The sequence below is a fragment of the Neomonachus schauinslandi genome, chromosome 4 (assembly GCF_002201575.2).
Source record: "Neomonachus schauinslandi chromosome 4, ASM220157v2, whole genome shotgun sequence".
In the NCBI taxonomy this organism is placed as follows: Eukaryota; Metazoa; Chordata; class Mammalia; order Carnivora; family Phocidae; genus Neomonachus; species Neomonachus schauinslandi.
The window spans coordinates 99,136,524-99,158,458 of record NC_058406.1 but is presented as its reverse complement, the minus strand read 5'-3'; the positions used below and the strand labels follow the sequence as shown (position 1 = coordinate 99,158,458).

General features: G+C 41.6%; 1 protein-coding gene across 4 annotated transcripts in view; it reads left to right on the top strand.

Annotated features, from left to right (window-relative positions):
* WARS2 (tryptophanyl tRNA synthetase 2, mitochondrial) overlaps nucleotides 1-21,935 on the top strand; it is a 95,888-nt gene that overhangs the window by 69,193 nt on the left and 4,760 nt on the right. For 3 of the 4 annotated variants that reach the window (XM_021690176.1, XM_044914116.1, XM_044914115.1), the window contains 2 exons: nucleotides 4,845-4,925; nucleotides 9,324-9,409. In XM_021690176.1, the coding sequence (XP_021545851.1) occupies nucleotides 4,845-4,925; nucleotides 9,324-9,409 (167 nt within the window). The remainder of the gene's footprint in view (nucleotides 1-4,844; nucleotides 4,926-9,323; nucleotides 9,410-21,935) is intronic. The other variant, XM_044914117.1, reaches the window with a different exon arrangement.

The window sequence follows — 21,935 nt, the reverse complement described above, 5'->3', positions numbered from 1 at the left end:
AAACATTTTAATTTTTATCTTATTCGAGACCAAATATAGTTAGATTTTACTAGCCTTTTATCTGTTTTCACAAACTGAACACACCTGTGAACTTGTACCCAGAATGTTCTTCATGCCCCTTTCCAGTCACTAAGTATCCCTCCTCCAAGATAACCTGTTTTTAAACTTGGTATAATTTGATTTAGTATATACTTTTTTGTGTCTGGCTTCTTTCACTCAACATTATGTTTATGAAATTCATTCACATTGTCGGATGCAATTGTCCATTCATCCTCATTGCTCTAATATTCCATTGTATGAATATGCCACAATTTATCTATTCTACTTGGGTGGACATTTGGATCGCTTACAATTTAGAGTTGTTACAATGCATTCTTGCACATGTATCTTTGTATATATATGTACATTTTTGTTAGATATATACCTAGAAATGGAACACCTGGGTCATTTGTTATATGAATGTTAAATGTTTGTGGATACAGTCAGTTTTCAATGTTGGTATACCAATTTACATTCTCACAGTAGTGTGTAAGTATTATATTTACTCAATATCCTTGCCATACTTGGTATTATCTGACTTTTTCATTTTAATCATTCTGCTGAGTATGTGTGGTATCACATTATGACTTTAATTTGAACATAATGCATTTGGCCCATTTTCATAGTGTTATCTGCTTTTTTCTAATCAATTTGTAGGAATTCTTTTTTTTCCTTAAAAATTTTATTTATGAGAGAGAGAGAGAAAGAGAGCATGAGCTGTGTAGGGGGAGAGGGAGAGGGACAAGCAGACTCCTCACTGAGTACGGAGCCTGACAAGGGGCTCCACGTGGACTCAATGCCAGGCTCGATCCCAGGACCCCAAGATCATGACCTGAGCTAAAGTCAGACCCTTAACTGACTAAGCCACCCAGGCACCCCAATTTGTAGGAATTCTTTACATATCCTGTATACCAATATATTCTGTATGGGTTTACAAATATTTCCTTCCACTCTGTGACTTGACTTTTTCCTCTTTAAATGTTGGTGTTTGATAAAGAGAAGTTATTAAATTCAATGTAATTTTATTTATCAGTGTTTTTTGCTTTATGTTTAGTACTTTTTGGATCCCATTAAGATTTTGTACTGACTCAAGGAAATCAAATGCAATCAACTGATTTAATTTTTTTCCTGTAAATTTTTTTTGAAAAATCCTATGATTTATGCAGAACATTTTAGTCTCCCTTGAAGAACAGCAGTGCTTTCCCAAGAGTATATTTTTTGAACAACTCTCCTCTTTCATTTACAAAAGCATCCACCAAACATCAAGCCTTATATAACTCCATTCCAGAAGATTTTTTGTTCTGTCCTATCAAACCCAGCAATTCCATTGAGTATATTTCTCATCCCATTTGTTCCTACTCACCCATCTGCTCTATTTTCAGAGATAACAGAACCTAACTAATTAGATGTGAAGTTCTCTAACTTTCTGCTCTCCACTCCTATCTCATAAGATAGATCCTCATCTGTATTTAATTCCCCTCCCTCTGCTTCAGTGGAAGACATTTTATAGAAAGTAGGTCTATCCCACCTTAAAAAAAAAAAAATACATTTTTTTTATTCTCTAACCCGTGCTAGCTATTCCCATCTCTCTCCTTCCTGAAAAAAGAAATATCTTACATATTTGATAAAATTGCATGGAACTAAATATACCCACACAATGAATGCATGCAATACTGGTGAAATCTAACTAGGGCAGATGGATTGTATCCAATTCAATTTCCTGGTTGTGATATTATAGTATAGTATAGTATAGATATATATAGTATAGTATATATATGTGATATATAGTATAGTATAGTTATGCAAGATGTTGCCATTGGGGGAAACTAGGTGAAGGTATATTGGGTTGCACTGTATTATTTCTTACAGCTATACATGAATCTACAATTATCTCAAAATAGGAAGTTAAAACAGAAACCTTTCTAAAAGTTATCTGTAATAATAACCACCATTTATTGAGTTCTTGCTGTGGGCTAGGTACTGTTCTAAGCACTGACAGGTGGTTACTATTGTTAACTTCATGTTATAAATGAGAAAACTGGGGCACAGCATGAAGCCGCTTTACAGGGTCACCCAGCTCATAGCTGGCAGAGTTAGCAGTCAGATCCAGGCAGCCTCATTCCAAAGGCGGAGCTCTGAGATGCTCTGCTCTACTTCTTGTGTATCTGTCTTCATATCCTGTCACACTTCAGCCCACCCCTCTATAATTTAGCTTCTCTCCCAGTCACTCCCCTGACTCTGCTTTGCCTGGATCACCAATAAGTCTGTTGCTAGGGGCGCCTAGGTGGCTCAGTCAGTTAAGTGTCTGCCTTCAGCTCAGGTTGTGATCCTGGGGTCCTGAGATCGAGCCCCGCATCAGGCTCCCTGCTCAGCGGGGAGTCTGCTTCTCCCTCTCCCTCTGCCCCTCCCCACCTCCCCCCCCCCCCCCATTTGAGCTCTCTCTCTCAAATAAATAAATAAAATCTTTAAAAAAAAATGTCTGTTGCTAAATCTAATGGGTTCTTTTTGGTCCTTACCTTTCTTCCTGCAGCCTTTGATATTGTTCATACATTCAGTAAATATTTATTGAGCACAGTGTGCCAGATTGTTTGACGGCAGTGAACCAACCAGGCAAAGCTGCCTGCAGCTGAAGGATGTGTATGTCTTTACTCGGTACAGTTAGGGAGTCAGAATCTTCGGTCACTGCTGACTTGTTTGTGGGTGGTCAACAAGCCACCTTCTGTGTTCCATGTTTTTTTTTCCCCCCGCCCATGGCTAAAACAGATCATATGGTTATTTTTATTTGTTTTGCAACATGTAGTCAGAATTACTGTATTTAGATACCATTTTCACTTTTCCCCGGATAGAAATCTGAATCTTTCTGAGCAGTTGTCATAAATATGGATAAATTAAGAGAGCCAAATCCTGAACTATACTACCCCTTCTTATATAATTATTATTATTTTTTAAAGATTTTATTTATTTATTTGACAGAGAGAGATACAGCGAGAGAGGGAACACAAGCAGGGGGAGTGGGAGAGGGAGAAGCAGGCTTCCAGAAGAGCAGGGAGCCCGATGCGGGGCTCGATCCCAGGACTCTGGGATCATGACCTGAGCCGAAGGCAGACGCTTAATGACTGAGCCACCCAGGCACCCCCCCCTTCTTATATAATTATTAATGATAGATTATGAAAATCGCCTTTGCCTTTTTCCTGCCTTTTTCTGTATAAGAATAATTTAGATTAATTTTATGCCCCCTTATTTGGAAATACCAGGAAGATCTCTACAGAATATTAAATAAGTTTCATTCTATATGTTCAAATAAAAAGCTACTCCGAGGAAAATACTTGATTTCATGAAGACATCATGGTAGCTTCTTGCATATCACCAAAACTGAGTACTTAAGCCTGAGTCGAAGGGAAGGAGTCATCTTGTCTCCTTCCACATACGCATGGTTGTTTTCTGTATTTTCATTCCTTTCCCTAATTCAGTAAAGAAGAAAAAAATTTCTCCTACTTCTTCATGCCAAAAAAACAACTCTTGTTTTATTAGTTCTAATGGGAATGTGTTTTGCTTGATGATTGGAAGCAACCATAATCCTCTTGCTTCCATCCAGGGTAACTGTTTTTGTCTGATAGCTGTTTGTTTACAGCACAAGTTAGCAATTTGTATGGACAGCGCTGCTCTGAATGAAACCCAAATGCCTCTTGGAAGAAAGAAGACGGATTCAGCCCAGCAACTTGCAAAATTTTAAAAACAATTCCTTGTCAAACATGTGAAAAACAACTCTTCTCTCTCCACGACTTAAGGAAAAAAATGAGAAACTATCTTACACCAGATGGTGATTCCTTGCTAGTAAAATAGGCCTGGGCTGACTCGGCTCCATCCCTTTATGTTCCCTTTGCAAAACCCACAAAGAACACATTTGGGGCCACTTTTCAGAGTTGGCAACAGTCTCTGCGTTTTAAGGAAATCATATGGACACACACACAAAAAAGCCACAATGGATGAAGGGCTCGGGATCCCCAGAGTCCAGAAACGGATACATAGGCCTTAAATTCTAGGTCATCAGTTTGAACCTGGCCTGGACCCAAGAATAGCCCATCTGTTGCCAGGTTTGGTTACTTGATTAAATTTGGTTAAAACAAATTGAGAAAAGGTTATATTTTCTTGTTGACTAAACCTCTTTTTTAAAAAGAAGAAGAGGAAGAAGGAGGAGGAGGAAGAAGTTGAGGAGGAAGAGGAGGGGGAGATGAGGAAGAAAGAAAAAAAGAAAGAGAAGAATTGAAACTGTAAAAAAAACACTACCCTTTGGGATGATAAAGTGATTCTTAAATTTGAAATTACTGCAGGTCTAAAAGATTCAATCATTAATTTTAAGTCCAGTACCTTTCTGTACTATATACATGTAAGGTATTAGAGTGGCTTTCATGTATTTAGACGTTATTTAGAGAGGATTTGAATGTGTGTGTGTGTGTGTGTGTGTGTGTGTGTGTTAATTACCTTAGCTTTTTAAGGCTGGAATAGATGCCTCAGGGCACAATGAGACCCTCTCCCTGAAGATGTTGAAGCAGAGTCTGCTCAGCCACTTGCTAGGGATGTTGTGAAGAAGATTTCAGCACTAGAATAATTGTAGTTTTAAATTTTTCTTCTTCATCTAAAATCCCATGCATTATGAATCAGTCCCCTTTGCCTGTCATTTTTTAAATTACCTTGATTTGGGGTATTTCCAGCCACTTGAGGTAATACCTGTTGTCTGTTTAGTTTTGCCTTATTTGCAAGAAACCATTGACTGCCTTCACTAATGTCCTGTTTTATTTCTTTAGGTGTCTGAACACACACAATTAAGTTGGATCCTCACCTGCATGGTCAGATTACCCCGGTTACAGCATTTACACCAGTGGAAGGTAAATGCCAGTGATCTGATTAATAAACAAAAAGGAGTTCAAAGTCCCCGCTATGACTATTTTTTTCTTCCCCTGTTTATTTTTGTGTTCTGCTCTGGGAATCCTGAGTTTAGTGGCCTCCCTGGTCTGTTACTCACTAGTGGCCCGAACAGCATCTTATTAAATGGAAAGTAAGAGGGTTCTCCAGGATTCCAACTTAAAAACAGGGTAAAAATATCCACATTATTAACTGTTTGATTTTACCTGTAGGTTGAATCAGAGTGATCTTTGGATAGATTTGGTAATGACTTTGGACCTACCACATTATAATTAACAAACAATTGCAATTTCTGGATTACTGGACCCCAAAGTTGCCTGCCATCGCCATGTAATTAGCCAGCAGTAAGTCTGGAATGTTTTCAGTGTGCGGAGAAGGAACAACATATTTTATTTAACATTTAAACAAGTTGAGTCCAGGCAACAGTTCAAACCCACAGCAAAATTGAAGTTGTACTTTTTCTAGGAAGTTCAACTGAGAAAGATAAATTGGATAATTCATAGTACTTCATTTCCATTTATTTTTGCAATTGGATAACCTGAGGGTAGGTAGCCCCCAAGTGCGTCAACACTAAATTTCAGTTTCAAGCTTCTTTCCAGCATATTTTTAGGGCCGTTGTTTTCTTCAAAAGCTGGTTCAGAAGCCTCCAGATCTGTCGCAGAGAGAAACAGAGCTTCTAAAGTGACCGTGCCGAAATAAGAGGTTAAGTGGTAATGCTGCAGAATCATTACCTGCCAGGGATTAGAAACAAAATTTTGTAATGTTCTCTGCCATATTTTGGTTTCAGCCAAGACTTTCTCATTTTATCAAAATACTCTAAGTTGAATACTGAGATCCTTTTCAGAACTGAATACTAATTTAATGGGAAATGTTCCCACTTTAAAATCATGTCTGAGGACCTACTGATAACACATGACTAGAGAATGCACTAACTCAGGTTTCCCCCACTATTCAAAACTAGAGCATCCCAATGAAACCGTTCATAAACCAAAATGGAGCAGAGCCAAGAAACAAGTACCATTTCATAAAGGCGAAAATCCTCTTCTGGTTTCTTTCAGTTACCGAAAGCAGGCGCTAATACATGTCTTTCGGAAAAGCAAAGTGGCAAAATGAGAAGTTTCAGGTAGCAGGGGAAACCTATATTCTGGAGAAGCCTTCCCACCAGGCTGTGATTTTTTTTTTTTTAAAGGACTATTTATTATTTTTTTTAAAGATTTTATTTATTTATTTATTTGAGAGAAAGAGAGAGAGAGAAACAGCATGAGAGGGGAGAGGGTCTGAGGGAGAAGCAGGCTCCCCGCTGAGCCGGGAGCCCGATGCGGGACTCGATCCCAGGACCCCGGGATCATGACCTGAGCCGAAGGCAGTCGCCTAACCGACTGAGCCACCCAGGCGCCCCAGGACTATTTATTTTTTTTTAGAGAGAGAGAAAGAGTGTGAGCAGGGGAGGGGCAGAGGGGCTGGAGAGACAGAGAAGCAGACTCCCCACTGAGCACAGAGGCAAAGCAGGGCTCCATCTCACATCCTGAGGTCATGACCTGAGCCAAAACCAGGAGTGGGTCGCTCAACTGACTGAGCCACCAGGCACCCACTGTGATATTTTATTTGTGGGGAAAAACGTGGATTTCAAATGCCAACCTTATCCTAGAGCATGTTACTGCCTTCTCAGGTCATCCCTTCCTTAGCAAACACTGGCGGTGCCTTCTGCAACTCTCATACCACACGAGGGGCTGGAGGTACAGCAGTCAACAGGACAGACGGACGCACCCACTTTCATGAGGCTTGTAGTCTCTTTGGGCAGAGACAGTTGCACAAGCAGTCAAGAAGTGTGGAAAGTGATCAGAGGGAGGGGTCCCAGTACTGGAGGAGGATCTAGGAGCACCTAGCTTGGTTTCGATGGGGGGGAATAGTAGGGTAGAAAGGTGGGGTCAGGACTGCTGAGGTCACGGTTATTTGGAGGATTCCACAGGGGGTAACACGGATGGGAGGCACCTGGGGCACATAATAGGCACTCAATAAATATTAATGCTCTCCACATCTCCCCTCTTCCTTTGTAATTTCAAGACCCAGTATTCTAATATAAAAAGACTGTAAATCTCTGGGAACCCTCCTGCACTGTAGGTGGGAATGCAAGCTGGTGCAGCCGCTCTGGAAAACAGTATGGAGGGTCCTCAAAAAGCTGAAAATAGAGCTACCATACGATCCAGCAATTGCACTACTGGGTATTTACCCCGAAGATACAAACGTAGGGATCCGAAGGGGTACGTGCACCCCGATGTTTATAGCAGCAACGTCCACAATAGCCAAACTGTGGAAAGAGCCAAGATGTCCATCGACAGATGAATGGATAAAGAAGAGGTGGTATATATATCCAATGGAATATTATGCAGCCATCAAAAGGAATGAGATCTTGCCATTTGCAACAACATGGATGGAACTAGAGGGTATCATGCTGAGCGAAATAAGTCAATCATAGAAAGACATGTATCATATGATCTCACTGATATGAGGAATTCTTAATCTCAGGAAACAAACTGAGGGTTGCTGGAGTGGGAGGTGGGGTAGGAGGGATGGGGTGGCTGGGTGATAGACATTGGGGAGGGTATGTGCTATGGGGAGTGCTGTGAATTGTGCAAGACTGTTGAATCACAGATCTGTACCTCTGAAACAAATAATATATTATATGTTAAAAAAAGAAGAAGAAGAAGAAGAAGATAGCAGGAGGGGAAGAATGAAGGGGGGGAAACTGGAGGGGGAGACGAACCATGAGAGATGATGGACTCTGAAAAACAAACTGAAGGTTCTAGAGAAGAGGGGGGTGGGGGAGAAAAAAAAAGACTATAAATCTAATGCAGTAGCAATTTCTTTTTTTTTTTTTTTTAAGATTTTATTTATTTATTTGACAGAGGGAGACACAGCGAGAGAGGGAACACAAGCAGGGGGAGTGGGAGAGGGAGAAGCAGGCCTCCCGCGGAGCAGGGAGCCTGATGTGGGGCTCGATCCCAGGACCCTGAGATCATGACCTGAGCTGAAGGCAGATGCTTAACGACTGAGCCACCCAGGTGCCCTGCAGTAGCAATTTTTAAAAATTGAGTTCTTTTCCCATTTGCTCATTGCCAAATTAAACTTTTATTATCTTTATCCTGCGATCGTTGCAAACTGGGCTTTATCATGGACACTGCAATAAAGAGATGTACTAAAGGAATTATATATTCAAACTTCTAAATTTCCTTTAGCATTCATTGCTAGAAGCCAGAAACTACTTGAAGTAACCAGAAGAGTTAAATTTATACCTAAATGATGGAACATTGACATTAAGATGGGTAAAGAGAGAAGCTGATGCTTTTCAGAGCCAGACTCAAAGGGTGTGTTGGCTGGGGCAGCCCGAGCTAGGAGCCCATGAACTTGGTCCTCAGAATCATGCAAGTTTATATATTCAATTCAGTTCATTTAGAAATAATCAGGCCTCAGGGAGGTGATTCATATTAACTAAATGAATAATATCTACACACCAAAATCACCATTTATCATTTTACAAGAGATGATAGGCTTAGGCCTTGGAAGCAATGACCAGTAAACATCACACGGTCTTCCCCAGTTGGTAGTTCTACCCAGAGAGCCAAAGTACCTGTTAGCAATGCTCAGCTGTAGCAGGGAATTGGCATCATGAGGGGCTTCTGTTGAGTGGGTACATACTTGTAGCTTATAGTTGGCATCCATTAATTAAATCCTTCTAGTATCACCTCTGGTGTTACTATCAGCTTCCCCATTAAGGAAATATTTTAGCCTCTACGGCTTGTCCTGTTCACTGGAATCGCTTTATCCCTCTGTTGTCAGTACCTACAGGTCAAGACAGGTTCATAATTGGTTCGATTAAAATTTCTCTTCGTTTCATTTTTTAAATGCCGTGACTTTTGGTGTTTTGGTTTTTTAAGTGTGATTTTGGGGCGCCATTACATTATTTTTTGTCAGTAGCACAGTGGGGGACTTTCTGGGAAGTTTCCGCGGATATAACAATATGGCTTTTGATGTTAACTTGTCAAATTAATTAATAATGGAGTTTATCTGATTTGGAACCTAGAGACTCTTCTCCCCTGGCTTTAATTAAATGCACCCGAAATAGTGGCAGTGCGGGATCCAATATGGGGGCAGTGGTGAGGCGGATTTCCCTTATTCCTGCCTGAGCCTGCAGCAGGGAGCCAAGGCAGCCCCCTGGCTTTTAGTGTTGCTAAAAGGAACTGAGATATAATGGTAGTACAGTAGCTTCAGACTACCCTTGGCTTGCTTTAAAGATTGCTTAATTTAGCGGTATCATTAGGTTCACGTCCGATTTCTTTGCCTCCTTTCTTTTCACTGGACAGGTGAAGATTGCCACGCAGAAGCATGGCGGGACCGTGGGCCTGCTCACGTACCCGGTGCTCCAGGCAGCCGACATCCTGTTGTACAAGTAAGGAACAGAGTGCACCCCTGGTCTTAGGCATACTGACAAGAGAGTGTTTGAGCCTATCCCAGGAAGATTTGGCTCACGGGGAAGGGGGATATGGAAAGGATTGTGTGAATCAGTGTGCCTCTCTTCCCAGTAATAGGTACAACATGATAGAAGTTATGTTTTACTGTGAAACTAGTAACAGGGCTAACACTTACACAGCACTTACTATGTGTTGGAAACTGTTATAAGTGCCTGGCAGACATTCACCCAGTTAATCTTCACAACCACCTTGTGAAAGTTGCATGACTATCATCCCCATTTTATAGGTGAGGAAATTAAGGCACAGAGTGCTTAGTCCCTTGCCCAAAGTCATGTAGCTAGCAAAGCTTGGACCCAGGATTTGAGCGTAGAAAGTTTGGGTACAGGGTTGTTGTGCTCTTAACCACTATGTAATATATACTTCCCTGGTAATAATTAAGCTTCAAGAGTTTTCAGTGTTGATTTCTCGTACAATCTAGATTTAGAATCTAGATTCTAAAGCAATGCTGTGTAATAGAACTTGCCTGCAATTATGGAAATGAATCTGTGCTTTCCAAGACCTTAGCAGCTAGCCACAGGACATGTTGACAGAAGAACTGAATTTTAAATTTTATTTAATTTTAGTAATTTAAATGGAAATAGCCACCTGTGTCTGGTCGCTACTGTATTGGATCAGCTGTTGAGAGCAAGTTTTTCAACACGCTGTAGGGTACCCTACTTTTCCTGGACCCGTAATCCCTCTAGTCAGTCAATGCTGTCCTTTACAGGCCTCAAACCCTATAACCAAAGGATGCTGAGGCCTGCCCTCTCTGTACTTCTGACCCCATCCCTCTCCCAGTCCTTGCCTGCCATCCCCACATCACCTCCCTGGCCCCCCATTTGGCCTTCTAGAGATAAAGCTTCCCAATCAGCGTGCACGCATAGCCAAGCCTTGCTTCTGAGGACAAGGAGGAACTGTCAATCGGTTTTTCCCCTAAAGTCTTGACCCTGCAAAAGTGATTCTTCCCTAGGAAAACTAGAATTCTTTGCATGTAAATACGATAATAGCATGGAGATGACAGTATATGCACCTTGTAGTATGACCCCAGAGCCCTTGTGCCATTATGATGAAAACAGCTAGAAGAATAGCTGCTTAGCTTCACAAATCAGGAATGTCCTTTAATACGTGCAGGCTATCTTGAACTCTGATTAAAACATAAATGTAAGGATTGTGTGTTGTTTGTTGTATTAATTTGAATGCTGGATTCCTAACAGCATTTATTACTTATAGTAAGTAACTTTTGACTTATCCTGGGAAATCTACACCACTTTCCTCCAGGAGTAGCAAATGAAAGTCTAATAAAGGTCTAATACATTTCCCAGCAAAGTAGTGTGTTTTCTCACCTGTAAAATGGGAATACTAATTATCCTGCACAGGATTAGTCAAAGATTAAAATGAAATATGGGCCAGGCAGTGCTGTGACTGGGAGCTGTCACTTGGTCATGCTTGGTGATGATTGTCTCTAATGATCATAGTCTTCTGTCAAATTTCACTTTCAACGGGGACGTTTTTTTTTAATTTTTAAAAACTTTTAAATTTTTATTTTATTTATTTTAAGAAAGAGAGAGGGGTGGGGGCAGGGGCAGAGGGAGAGGAAGAGAGAGAATCTTAAGCAGGCTCCACACCCAGTGTGGAACCCGACACGGGGCTTGACCTCATGACCCTGAGATCATGACCTGAGCCGAAATAAGAGTCAGACGCTTAACTGACTGAGCCACCCAGGCACCCTGGGGGGACTTCTTTATAGAAGCAAAGGCTGAGGTTTGTAAGCACCAGGATATGGAAGCATACGGGCACGGTAGATTTCCTTAACAGTTCAAGAGCTGTCGTACGAGAGTCCTCTAAGCTCAGAGCTGTGAAAAAGAGTAAACTTGAGCAAGAGTGATTGTCCCCTTTGTGATACCATGGAGCACAGAGTGGGGAGGAACCTTGCTGAGGCTCTGCTTCAATTCCCTAGCTTTACAAACACAGCCCAGTGAGGGTAAGCAATTTACTCAAAGCTGCACAGCCATTCAGTGGACAGTGGCCCATCTGAGCCTGGTTATGGTCTCCTGAGGCCTGTGCTGACCTTCCTTAAGGAGCCAGTAGTTATGTTCAGGGGGCGAGATCATCACGTAAACAACCAGGGCAATACAAGACCATACATACTAAAGTGATGATGAATTAATTTTTAACCCATTGCCCAAAATACAATTAGCAGAATGATAAAATCCTACAGTTTCTTTCAAAGTAGGGGCTAATGGGACATAGCTCAAGGGGTTATTAAATAACTTATGTATGAATTGTTACCACCTAGCATATGCTCAGTACAAACAACAAGCAACATTTTAAAAGGTTGACATTGGCAAAAAGTAGCTCCAGATCCCCAAATCTGACACATACTCTACCTGTTTTCAAGCCAGGCCTGAGGTTGTGAATGTCTTCTTCTCTTACAGAAAGCAGTAATTATTTCAGATGTGGCTGGTAAACTCAAGCTTTCGGTAGCTTCCTGTCTCTCTCTGCCCTGACAGCAGCAGGTTCTCACAGTTGGTTAATGCTTCCAAGGATAAGTTACCCCCCAGGTAACTTCCAGCCTTCCAGTTACCCTCCAGCCAACTCCTGGGAAGCAAAGAAATTCCCATACTATAAATATTCCTTCTTTAACTCTTACTGATCCATTTGGTGGTTAGCATATATACTACGCCATGAAATGAAATGCCATGAAATACCATGAATGCCATGAAATACCTTTCTTTTTCCTATTTTCTGGAAGGAGGACTATGGTAGTAGATCGTTATGTATCTCCGTCAGGCTTCTGATATTCTACATATAATTTATTAAACAGAGAAAAGTATTTAAAGTATTAAAACCAGATAATTACCTACGTTCAAGACGACTGCCTCCCACCTTAGCCTAGCAACTAGTCTACCTGCAATGCCATAATTAGATCCTGGGCATGGGACGGAAAACTGCATGCTCCTTTGCTTAAGAGAAAGAGCCCTACATTTGGTCTCAGGCCAGACCTCCTGCCTCTGGCCACACATGCTCCAGCTCGTGGGCTCTGGTCCTTTGGGCCCTTTTCTTCTGCCCTCCTCCTTCAGACTGAGCCTGTGGGCGCCATTGCCACACACATGTATCCCACATTTCCTGGGCATGTGTGTCATTGGGACCCCTCCAAAGCATGCAGACAAGTACAGTAAAGTCAGTTCTGGTTTACTGCAGCATTTTAACGTACATTTCTCATCTGTTTCATTATGCTTCCTCCAAGCTTAGAAATGCCTGACTGTTTCCTAATATGGAGCAGCGGCAGGACTCAAACCCAGGTCTGATTTTTAGCCTGTACTGTTGTTTTCCCTGTAACATAGCTCAAGCACTTGGGGTATTCTTTGTTTGGTTTTATTTCAGATAAGTCTGGATTTTGAAACCGGTCATAGCCAGAATGTCTATGAATATTTATGTCATACATATAGATAGATAGATACAAACAAGCAAGTTAGATGGGTTCAAAAAACATTTGTATTTTCTCCCTCGAGCAAATTCTATGTGGCCTCTTCACGAAATGTTGATGCAGAGCGTGTGTAGCTTTTGTGTTTGCTTTTGTCAAAATCAGCATTGGAATAAGTGGGACATGGTAGGCCAGAGAATAGACATGAGGGGAGGGAATGAAAGGGGGGCTTTCCAGATAAGTGTATGAAAGATTTATTTCATTGTTTTGGTAGAACTTGGTATGAAACCCAGGAATGGAAAGCTGAGACCATCTTAAGCTTGAGAGTATCATAAAATAGCAGATATTTGAAGAGAGACAAAATACTCAACAAAGCATTTGCTCCAAGTTTTTATTTTGCGTCTGTATTCTTTTTCTGAATATCCAATTTCAAATAACTGGCTATATATTAAGTAAATGTTTCTCCCTTTCTTTCTTTCTCTCTCTCCACACACACACAGTTTTTATTAACATGCAGCAAATACATGTTAAGTACCTGCAATGCTGCTAATCCAGAGAATGGCACTCTGCATGGACTTGATTGAAGGGAAGGAAGGAATTAACATGAGGTGAGCGTTCATTGTCAGGTGCTACACACACGTTATCTAGTCAGATTCTCAGAACAGCTCTGCAAGATAGGTAAGGATAGTATCCCCAGTTTACAGATAAAGAAAGGAAGTTTTAGAGAGTTACTACTAAGTCTGCTCAAACAGAGATGAGAGCGATTACCTGGGCTAACCAGTGTCTCTTTTCGAGAACACAAACGGAGAACTATGGGAAGGGGATAAGATGATAGTGAAAGCAAAAGCTGACATGACATAAGAAAATGAGCTGTGAGTAAGCAGAACCAAAGCCAACCAAAAACAAAGCATAGAGAGTATGATGACTCGTCAGAAGCTTCACACTTGGTAATTCCAGAGAAGAGGTGAGTCGACCATAACGTCTGAGGATCAGATCACTGCCGTTGAGGACAATCGAGATAATTCGTTCCTAAAACTGCTTTGGAGACTTCCGGTTCTTGAATTACATCCTTTCTCTGTGAGGCCAGACTGCCCCGAATTTTTATGAGATCCTGAAACCTGCCAGCCAAACCTCATTCCAGCCATCCATATACTCACCCACAACTGCCAAGCAGTAGTGTGTCTTCTCTTTCTCTTTCACTTTCCAGCTCTGGGGCAAGTGCGTATGGTAAACCGGAAGCCTGTGGACATGTAGTTTCCAGGCCACAAGCCCCTGGAAATCGACCAGTAGCATAGAAGGGAGAGGGTGGTGCTGAGATGGCTGCGGATTATCCAAGACACCCTCCTGAAAGCATTGGGAAGCTCTTTGTGATTTTCAGGACAGAGGGAGATGATCTGATGTATACGTTTAGAAATGAACTGATTAAAATATAGAGAATGACCTGTAGGGGGACAAGAGCACCTGGGGCAGTCTATTCAGAGGCTCTTTCACTAGTCTGTTTGGACCATGACAGTGTCAGTGAAGATAAAGGCAGTAGGCAAATGTAGGAGACTTTAGGAGATAAAATGGATAGAGTTTCATAATGGATTGGATGGGTATGAGAAGGAGGTCTCAGCTGACCCCACATTTCTGACTTAGGCAGTTGGATTGATGGTGTTGCCATTCATGGAGATCGGGAACACTGGAAGAGGACTAGGCAGAATTTATAGCTTCGTGTGGTGTTTTCTCTCCTCCTGGAGGCTGTAACTCCCTAGAGGGTAAAAACCTTCACTGTATCTCTCACAGGGCCCAGCACCAAGCCATGCACATCATAGGTGTTCAGGAAATAATTCCTAAATTAGGGAGTCATTACGGCATATCCAACAAGCTGTTGGTGATCGGGAGTTCATCCTTCACGAAAGGAGAAACAGCGCCAAACTCCACCCCACCCAGGCTGGTTAAAGGCAGCAGCACTGAAAACTCACAAACACAGCCAAAGTAGGGAAAAAAATAATAATAAGAGACCCAATCTCTGTGAGCAGATATATGTAGGCAGTGATTATTCATCTGGACTCTAATTCTGCCAGAGGGTGGGGTGGATCCCAAGTAAACGTGAATATGACAAGGAACAGAGTGGAAGAAAAAAAGGAGTTAGTCACCAAAGAAGATCAGATGCATTAAGTGACAAGTTATAACAATCAAAATTATGAAAAGCTTTTGTTTTATGTTGTGTCCAAAGAAGAAGCACAGTCAGGATAAGAAAAAAAAAAAGAAAGAAAGAAAAGAAAAGAAAAAAGATAAGAAAAGGGAAAAAAGAAAGAAAAAGAAAGAAAGGGAAAAGGAGAGAAAAGAAAAGAAATGGGGAAAAAGAGAAGGCATTAATATGGATATCATTACGTAGGGTATAAATTTTAAAAGAGCAGCTCTAAATTATTTGAAGTGCAAGGAAGACAATGAGGAGAAAGGTTGAAAATGTGAAGGGAATAAGCCCCATAAGTGAGCAGAATCAAAGACAGGCTGAATTCACGTAAAGTGTAAACTCAATGGATGAGAAGTAGGAGCCAAGATAAATTATAGGAGGTGAAAACAGCAGCAGGAGCAGAGGGAGGAAAGACTAGAAACAAACAAACTAAAATCAGATGAAAAAGCCAAATGGAGCAATAGGACCAGGTGAAAAAAATTAAAATTTTTTAATCCCCCCTTTAAAAAAAAAAAAAGCAAAAGCTCACAGAATTGTAAGAAAAGAGGCAAGGATCTCACAGAAAGCAAAGACACATGCAGAGTCATTATGAAAACTAAATGTGTTTTCTGTTTAGTTTGGTTGCTTTGTGGATCTGGAACCATTTTGACATGTGGAAATATTCATTTTGATGTGCCTAAAGTGTATTGATTATGGTAATTGTTTTCTCTGTGTTAGCTGCAGTCCATTGTGATTTCCTACGGGCTACTGTAATTGCTTTTTAACCTGCCCTGTTAGTTAATTTGGTGTGGGGGAGTTGGAGTGACCGCTGCACCTCAGCCTCACTGGAATCACAAGGCAGGAGTAAGAGAGTCCAGTCAAAGAGGGGAGACTTACAAAGGTGGGGTTGTGTGCCTGTACCTCAGAGAGGAGCACATGCGGGCTGGTGAGCACTAAGGGAAGCATAAAAAGGAACATTTTGGTTTTGGTTTTACCACTTATGAAGCTAGTGACTTTCTTCTGATCCAGGCTGTGTGGAAGAGAGCAATGGACAAAGCCCTAACGATCATTATGTTGAATTTCCTAAATTCATGTATGACCTTAGAAGAGAAACCACTTCCTGATCTATTGTCGTGGTCCTTATGCTTTGGCTTTCTTTTTTTTTTTTTTTTAAGATTTTATTTATTTGAGAGAGAGAGAGAGAGAACGAATGCAAGCAGGGGGAGGGGCAGAGGGAGAGGGACAAGCGGACTCCCCACTGAGCAGGGAGCCCGATGCGGGGCTCCATCCCAGGACCCTGAGATTATGACCTGAGCCAGAGTCAGACACTTAACTGACTGAGCCACTCAGGCGCCCCTATGCTTTGCCTTTCCATTAGGCATCTGATTAGGCTAATCAGATCGGTGAACTATCAAATATGTTTCCTATCTGTATCAGGATCGCTGCCCAGATCTGTGACTGTCCCTGAGATTATATGTTAGTATTTATGTTTGTGGTATAAATCACCTATCAAAAAAGGAAAATGATCCTGGTTTGAAGAAAAAGTCACAATGGACCTCACACCGAGGTCCCTGATAGGATCAGTCTTTCACCATTTTGTCCTTCCTCAGGTCAGATGTTAATAAATATATCAACAGCTAGTGTTTATTGAGCTCTGCTGCCAAGTACTATGCTTGGTTATCTCATTTAATCCTCCAAACAATCCTATGAGGTAAGCACCATTATGACCCCCAATTCCAGACAGAGATTTGGAAAAGTATGAAGCTGGGCTATGGTGACTCCCCTCGTAGGTGGTGGAGCTGTGACAAAAACTCAGGTAGTCTGACTCCTGAGTCCATGCTGTGATCCTCTATACTGATGACAAACTGATTTCATTATGATTTTTCTCTTGCTATAAAACTATCTAGGTCAGGGCGCCTGGGTGGCTCAGTCCGTTAAGCGTCTGCCTTCGGCTCGGGTCATGATCCCAGGGTCCTGGGATTGAGCCCCGCATCGGGCTCCCTGCTCCGCGGGAAGCCTGCTTCTCCCTCTCCCACTCCCCCTGCTTGTGTTCCCTCTCTCGCTGTGTCTCTGTCAAATAAATAAATAAAATCTTTAAAAAAAAAAGAAAGAAAGAAAACAGTTTTAACTTTGCCAATGTCTGAAGGCATATCAGAGTAATCCCCCCAAGGTTCTAAGGACCAACTTTGAGAATCACTACTTTAAGGTATTCCCACTTAGTGTCTGCTAAGAATATAGGTAAAGAAATAAAAAGCAGGTGCGCCTGGGTGGCTCCATCATTAAGCATCTGCCTTCGGCTCAGGTCGTGATCCCAGGGTCCTGGGATCGAGCCCCGCATCGGGCTCCCTGCTCAGCAGGAAGCCTGCTTCTCCCTCTCCCACTCCCCCTGCTTGTGTTCCCTCTCTCGCTGTGACTCTCTGTCAAATAAATAAATAAAAATAAATAAAAATAAAACTATCTAGGTCATAGTGCCGCTTCTTCAGATCATTCCCTTATTCAGTAAATATTTACACTTAATCTTAGCCAAAAGGTCAAGAAACAATTACTTAGGGGTGCCTGGGTGAGTCAGTCATTAAGCGTCTGCCTTTGGCTCAAGTCATGATCCTTACACATGCCAGGCAAGTCTAGTAGGGATTAGAAATAGATTGAAAAACAAAACAGACAAGCTCTCAAAAAACTTTTTTTTAAGCAGGAGAGAAAACAACATATAATTAAATAATAAATGAAATAAAATAATTAGGTTAGGAATAATACTAGAAAGAAAATAAATAGGATATATGGGAAAGAATAAAAGGGAGGGGCGCCTGGCTGGCTCAGGCAGAAGAGTATGCGATTCTTGATCTTGGGGTTGTGAGTTCAAGCCCCACGTTGGGGGTAGAGATTTCTTAGGGAAAAAAAAAGTTCAAAAATAAAAGATGGGGGCACCGGGTGGTTCAGTGGGTTAAGCATCTGCCTTCGACTCAGGTCATGATCCTAGGGTCTTGGGATTGAGCCCCACATGGGGCTCCCTGCTCAGCGGGGACCCTGCTTCTTCTCTCTCTGCTGCTCCTCTGCTTGTGCTCTCTCTTTCTCTCCCTCTCTGTGTCAAATAAATAAATAAAATCTTTAAAAAAAAAAAAAAGGAAAGAATAAAAGGGAGAAACCAACTTTGGAGAATATGCTTGGGGAAGACTTCTCTGAGGAGGTGGTATTTAAGCTTAGACCCAAAATAAAGGAGCCAGGGTGCAGGAGCTATGGGAGGAACATTCTAGTAGACTAGAGGAACGGTGTCTTCAACAGACGCAACTACCAGCCTCTGATGTTTGACCTGTAAGCTCTCCAGGATACATGATTTCACTATCTTTATAGTCTAGCAGTGGAGAGTCAACAGTTTCTCACCAGTTCATTTCAATGTTCTAATGTAGTTTAGATGTTCTTTCTTATGTTCAGCAGGAAAAAATTAAAAATTGCTGATACTATTTCTGGTCTTATTAACATCTTAGTGCATTTCCTTCAAATCAGTTTTTTAAGCTAGTATCTCTTATTTGCATTCCATGTACAGGCTCTAGGCTACAAGTTTTGTGTGTATTATTATATTCTCTCTTCACACAACTCCAGGAGTACGCAGTTGTTTTAAAATGAAAAAAAAAAAACAAAAAAAACAAGCATAAGGAGGTTAAGTAACTTTCCCAGGCACATGAGCTGGTCAGTGGCAGAGCAGGAACCTGACCCCAGAACTGCCTGACACGAGTCTCCACTCTAACCACTCTGGCTTCTCCTCAGTGTGAGTGCAGGTTATATGTATTTCCCCCAAAATTTATAGCCTGCTGATTTTGTCTTCTATTTTTCCACATCATTAAATATTGACTGTTTTCCTTGATTCCTTGTTTTCTGTCTCTTGCTATATAGATTGAGCGTTCTTTCCTTTTACCTATTCCAGTGATTCGGAAGGTGTGCTTTCTATGTTTAATTCCAGTAATGATCATCTTTAAACAAAGACCACCCACTGAGAACAGATAGAGGCTATTTATTCAGAGCTTGCTACAGCAAGGGAAACCTCCACCATGCCTTGGATTTTGTGTTTCACAGAGACCCAAGGCAGGCAGGGGAGTGGAGAGGCTTTGTAGTGGCAAAAAGAAAGATTCGGGTATGCTCTGATTTGGGGTTGTTGCCACCTAGATTTGAGGCTGGAGCCTGGCCAGCTAGAAGGGGGCCTCTTATGTGATTAGTTTGGGGAGTATATTGGACTTTCCCTGGCTGGTCCAAACTTGGAGGAAGCTAACACAGTCAGGGCATTGGCAATCATTAACAGAGTCTAGACCATTCTGGGCCAGTTGCTACAGAGGTTGTAGTTGGCTTCCTGGACTGGCGGCTCCAGAGGTTTGGATCAGGTTTTGTGGTCATATCTTATCTGGCCATTGTCTGTTTCTCTCTCACTTAGCAGAAATATTGGAGTCTTTTGTTAATAATTCCAAGTAAGTTGCCTATGGGGCGCCTGGGTGGCTCAGTCACTGAGGGTCAGCCTTCGGTTCAGGTCATGATCCCGGGGTCCTGGGATTGAGCCCTGCATCGGGCTCCCTGCTGGGTGAGCCTGCTTCTCCCTCTCCCTCTGCCTGCCGCTCTGCCTACTTATGCTCTCTCTCTGCCAAATAAATATATAAAATCTTTTTTCAAAAAATAAAAAAAAAAAAACAAAATGTGGGGCAAATAGAGCACATTAAGAGGGAAATCATATGGGGCGCCTGGGTGGCTCAGTCGTTGAGCGTCTGCCTTTGGCTCAGGTCATGATGCCGGGGTCCTGGGATCGAGCCCCGCATCGGGCTCCCTGCTCAGCGGAGAGCCTGCTTCTCTCTCTCCCTGCTGCTCCCCCTGCCTGTACTCTCTGTCAAATAAATAAATAAAATCTTTAAAAAAAAAAAAAAGGTTTTATTTGAGAGAGCATGCACATTCAAGCAGGGGGAGGGGCAAAGGGAGAGGGAGAGACTCTTAGGCAGACTCCATGCTGAGCATTGGAGCCCAATGTAGGGTTACATCCCACAACCCTGAGATCATGACCTGAGCTAAAATCAAGAGTCAGATGCTTACGAGACACCTGGGTGGCTCAGTTGATTAAGCATCTGCCTTCGGCTCAGGTAATGATCCCAGAGTCCTGGGATCGAGTCCTGCCTCAGGAGCCTACTCCTCCCTCTGCCTGCTCCTCCCTCTGTTTGTGCGCTCGCTTCCTCTCTCTCTCTTTCTGACAAATAAATAATAAAATCCTTTAAAAAAAAAAAAGATGCTTAACAGACAGGCACCCAGGTGCCCCAGTAAACTTTTTATTTTAGAGCAGGTTTAGATTTACAGAAAAGTTACAAAGGTTGTAGCACCTAGTTTCTGCTCTTTTTAACATCTTGGTGCCTTTGTTACAACTAATGAACTAATATTGATACGTAATTATTAACTGGAGTCTTTATTTTTAGCCTAATGTCTTTTTTTTAAAGGTGTTTTTTAGGGGTGCCTGGGTGGCTCAGTCATTAAGCATCTGCCTTTGGCTCGGGTCATGATCCCAGGGTCCTGGGATCGAGCCCTGCATCGGGCTCCCCGCTCGGCGGGAAGCCTGCTTCTCCCTCTCCCACCCCCCCTGCTTGTGTTCCCGCTCTTTCTATCTCTCTCTGTCAAATAAATAAATAAAGTTAAAAAAAAAAAAGAAAGAAAGAAAGTTGCCTATGATAGAAATCCTATGATTTACCCAAAGTCACACAAAATGAGAGTGTCAGTCAGGATTTGAAGCTGGCCTATCCCCAAAGCCTGCGCTCTTAAATGAGTGCTATACTGAATCCCCCCTCCACACACACACACATATAGCCCAACTACATGAGTATTTGAGGGGCTATATGAAAACATAACTAATGTTCAGAGATATTTTTTAATAAATAAAATGTGTTACTTCCATGCAAAAGAAGCGTCAAAGAGTTGCTTTCAAACCTATGCTTACTCTAAATTTCAAAACATTTATCAGCATTTCTTAGGACATATATACAGAATTATTTTATGACACAAAAAAATATTAGTCTCATTAACTAACAATCATAACTTGCTTTTGGTCAGAAAGTACTGAATGTCTCCACAGGACTTTTGGGTTATTGTAAGAGATAATTTTTTTCACTTGCATCAAAATTTCCCCCTATGTGAATATTCAAAAGAATCTGCTACAAAGTCATATAAATTACTTATGGTTCTGTAACTATAGTACAGGAATGTTCTTATGCAGCTATTAAAAAATTCTATTAATGAAGACCACATAGAAACATGGGAAATATCAACTATGTTAACACAAGAGATGGTGTGCATATTATACTGCAGTTATGTAAAAATATGCATCCACATAGACAAGAACAAAGACTGGAAAGTAATTTGCCAAAAGAAAAATAATTGCAAAATAATGTGGGATCTTTCAGATTTTTTCAAAATGTTCTCCAGTGTTTTACCATATTAAAGTAGCTAGTCTGTATGCTAGACAGCTTTATTAAGTGGACCAGTAGCCTGTGGACAGTAATTCACAAAAGAAATAAGAAGATCTCTGCCAGTTTTTTGGGAACCACTCCTTAACCACAGGGATAAGAGGTTTTCCTCTTCATAACAAAGGAGAATAATTTTCCTTTCCTGAGGCCGTTTTGGAAAGCTGTTATTTTTCCATTCAGAATGTGCAATTATCATTAAATATTCATGTTCGCTTTCACAGGAGGAACATCAAACTCTTTTGATCAAAAAATGACAGCAATTTTACCATATGATCCAGCAATTGCACTACTGGGTATTTACCCCAAAGATACAAAAGTAGGGATCCGAAGGGGTACGTGCACCCCGATGTTTATAGCAGCAATGTCCACAATAGCCAAACTGTGGAAAGAGCCAAGATGTCCAT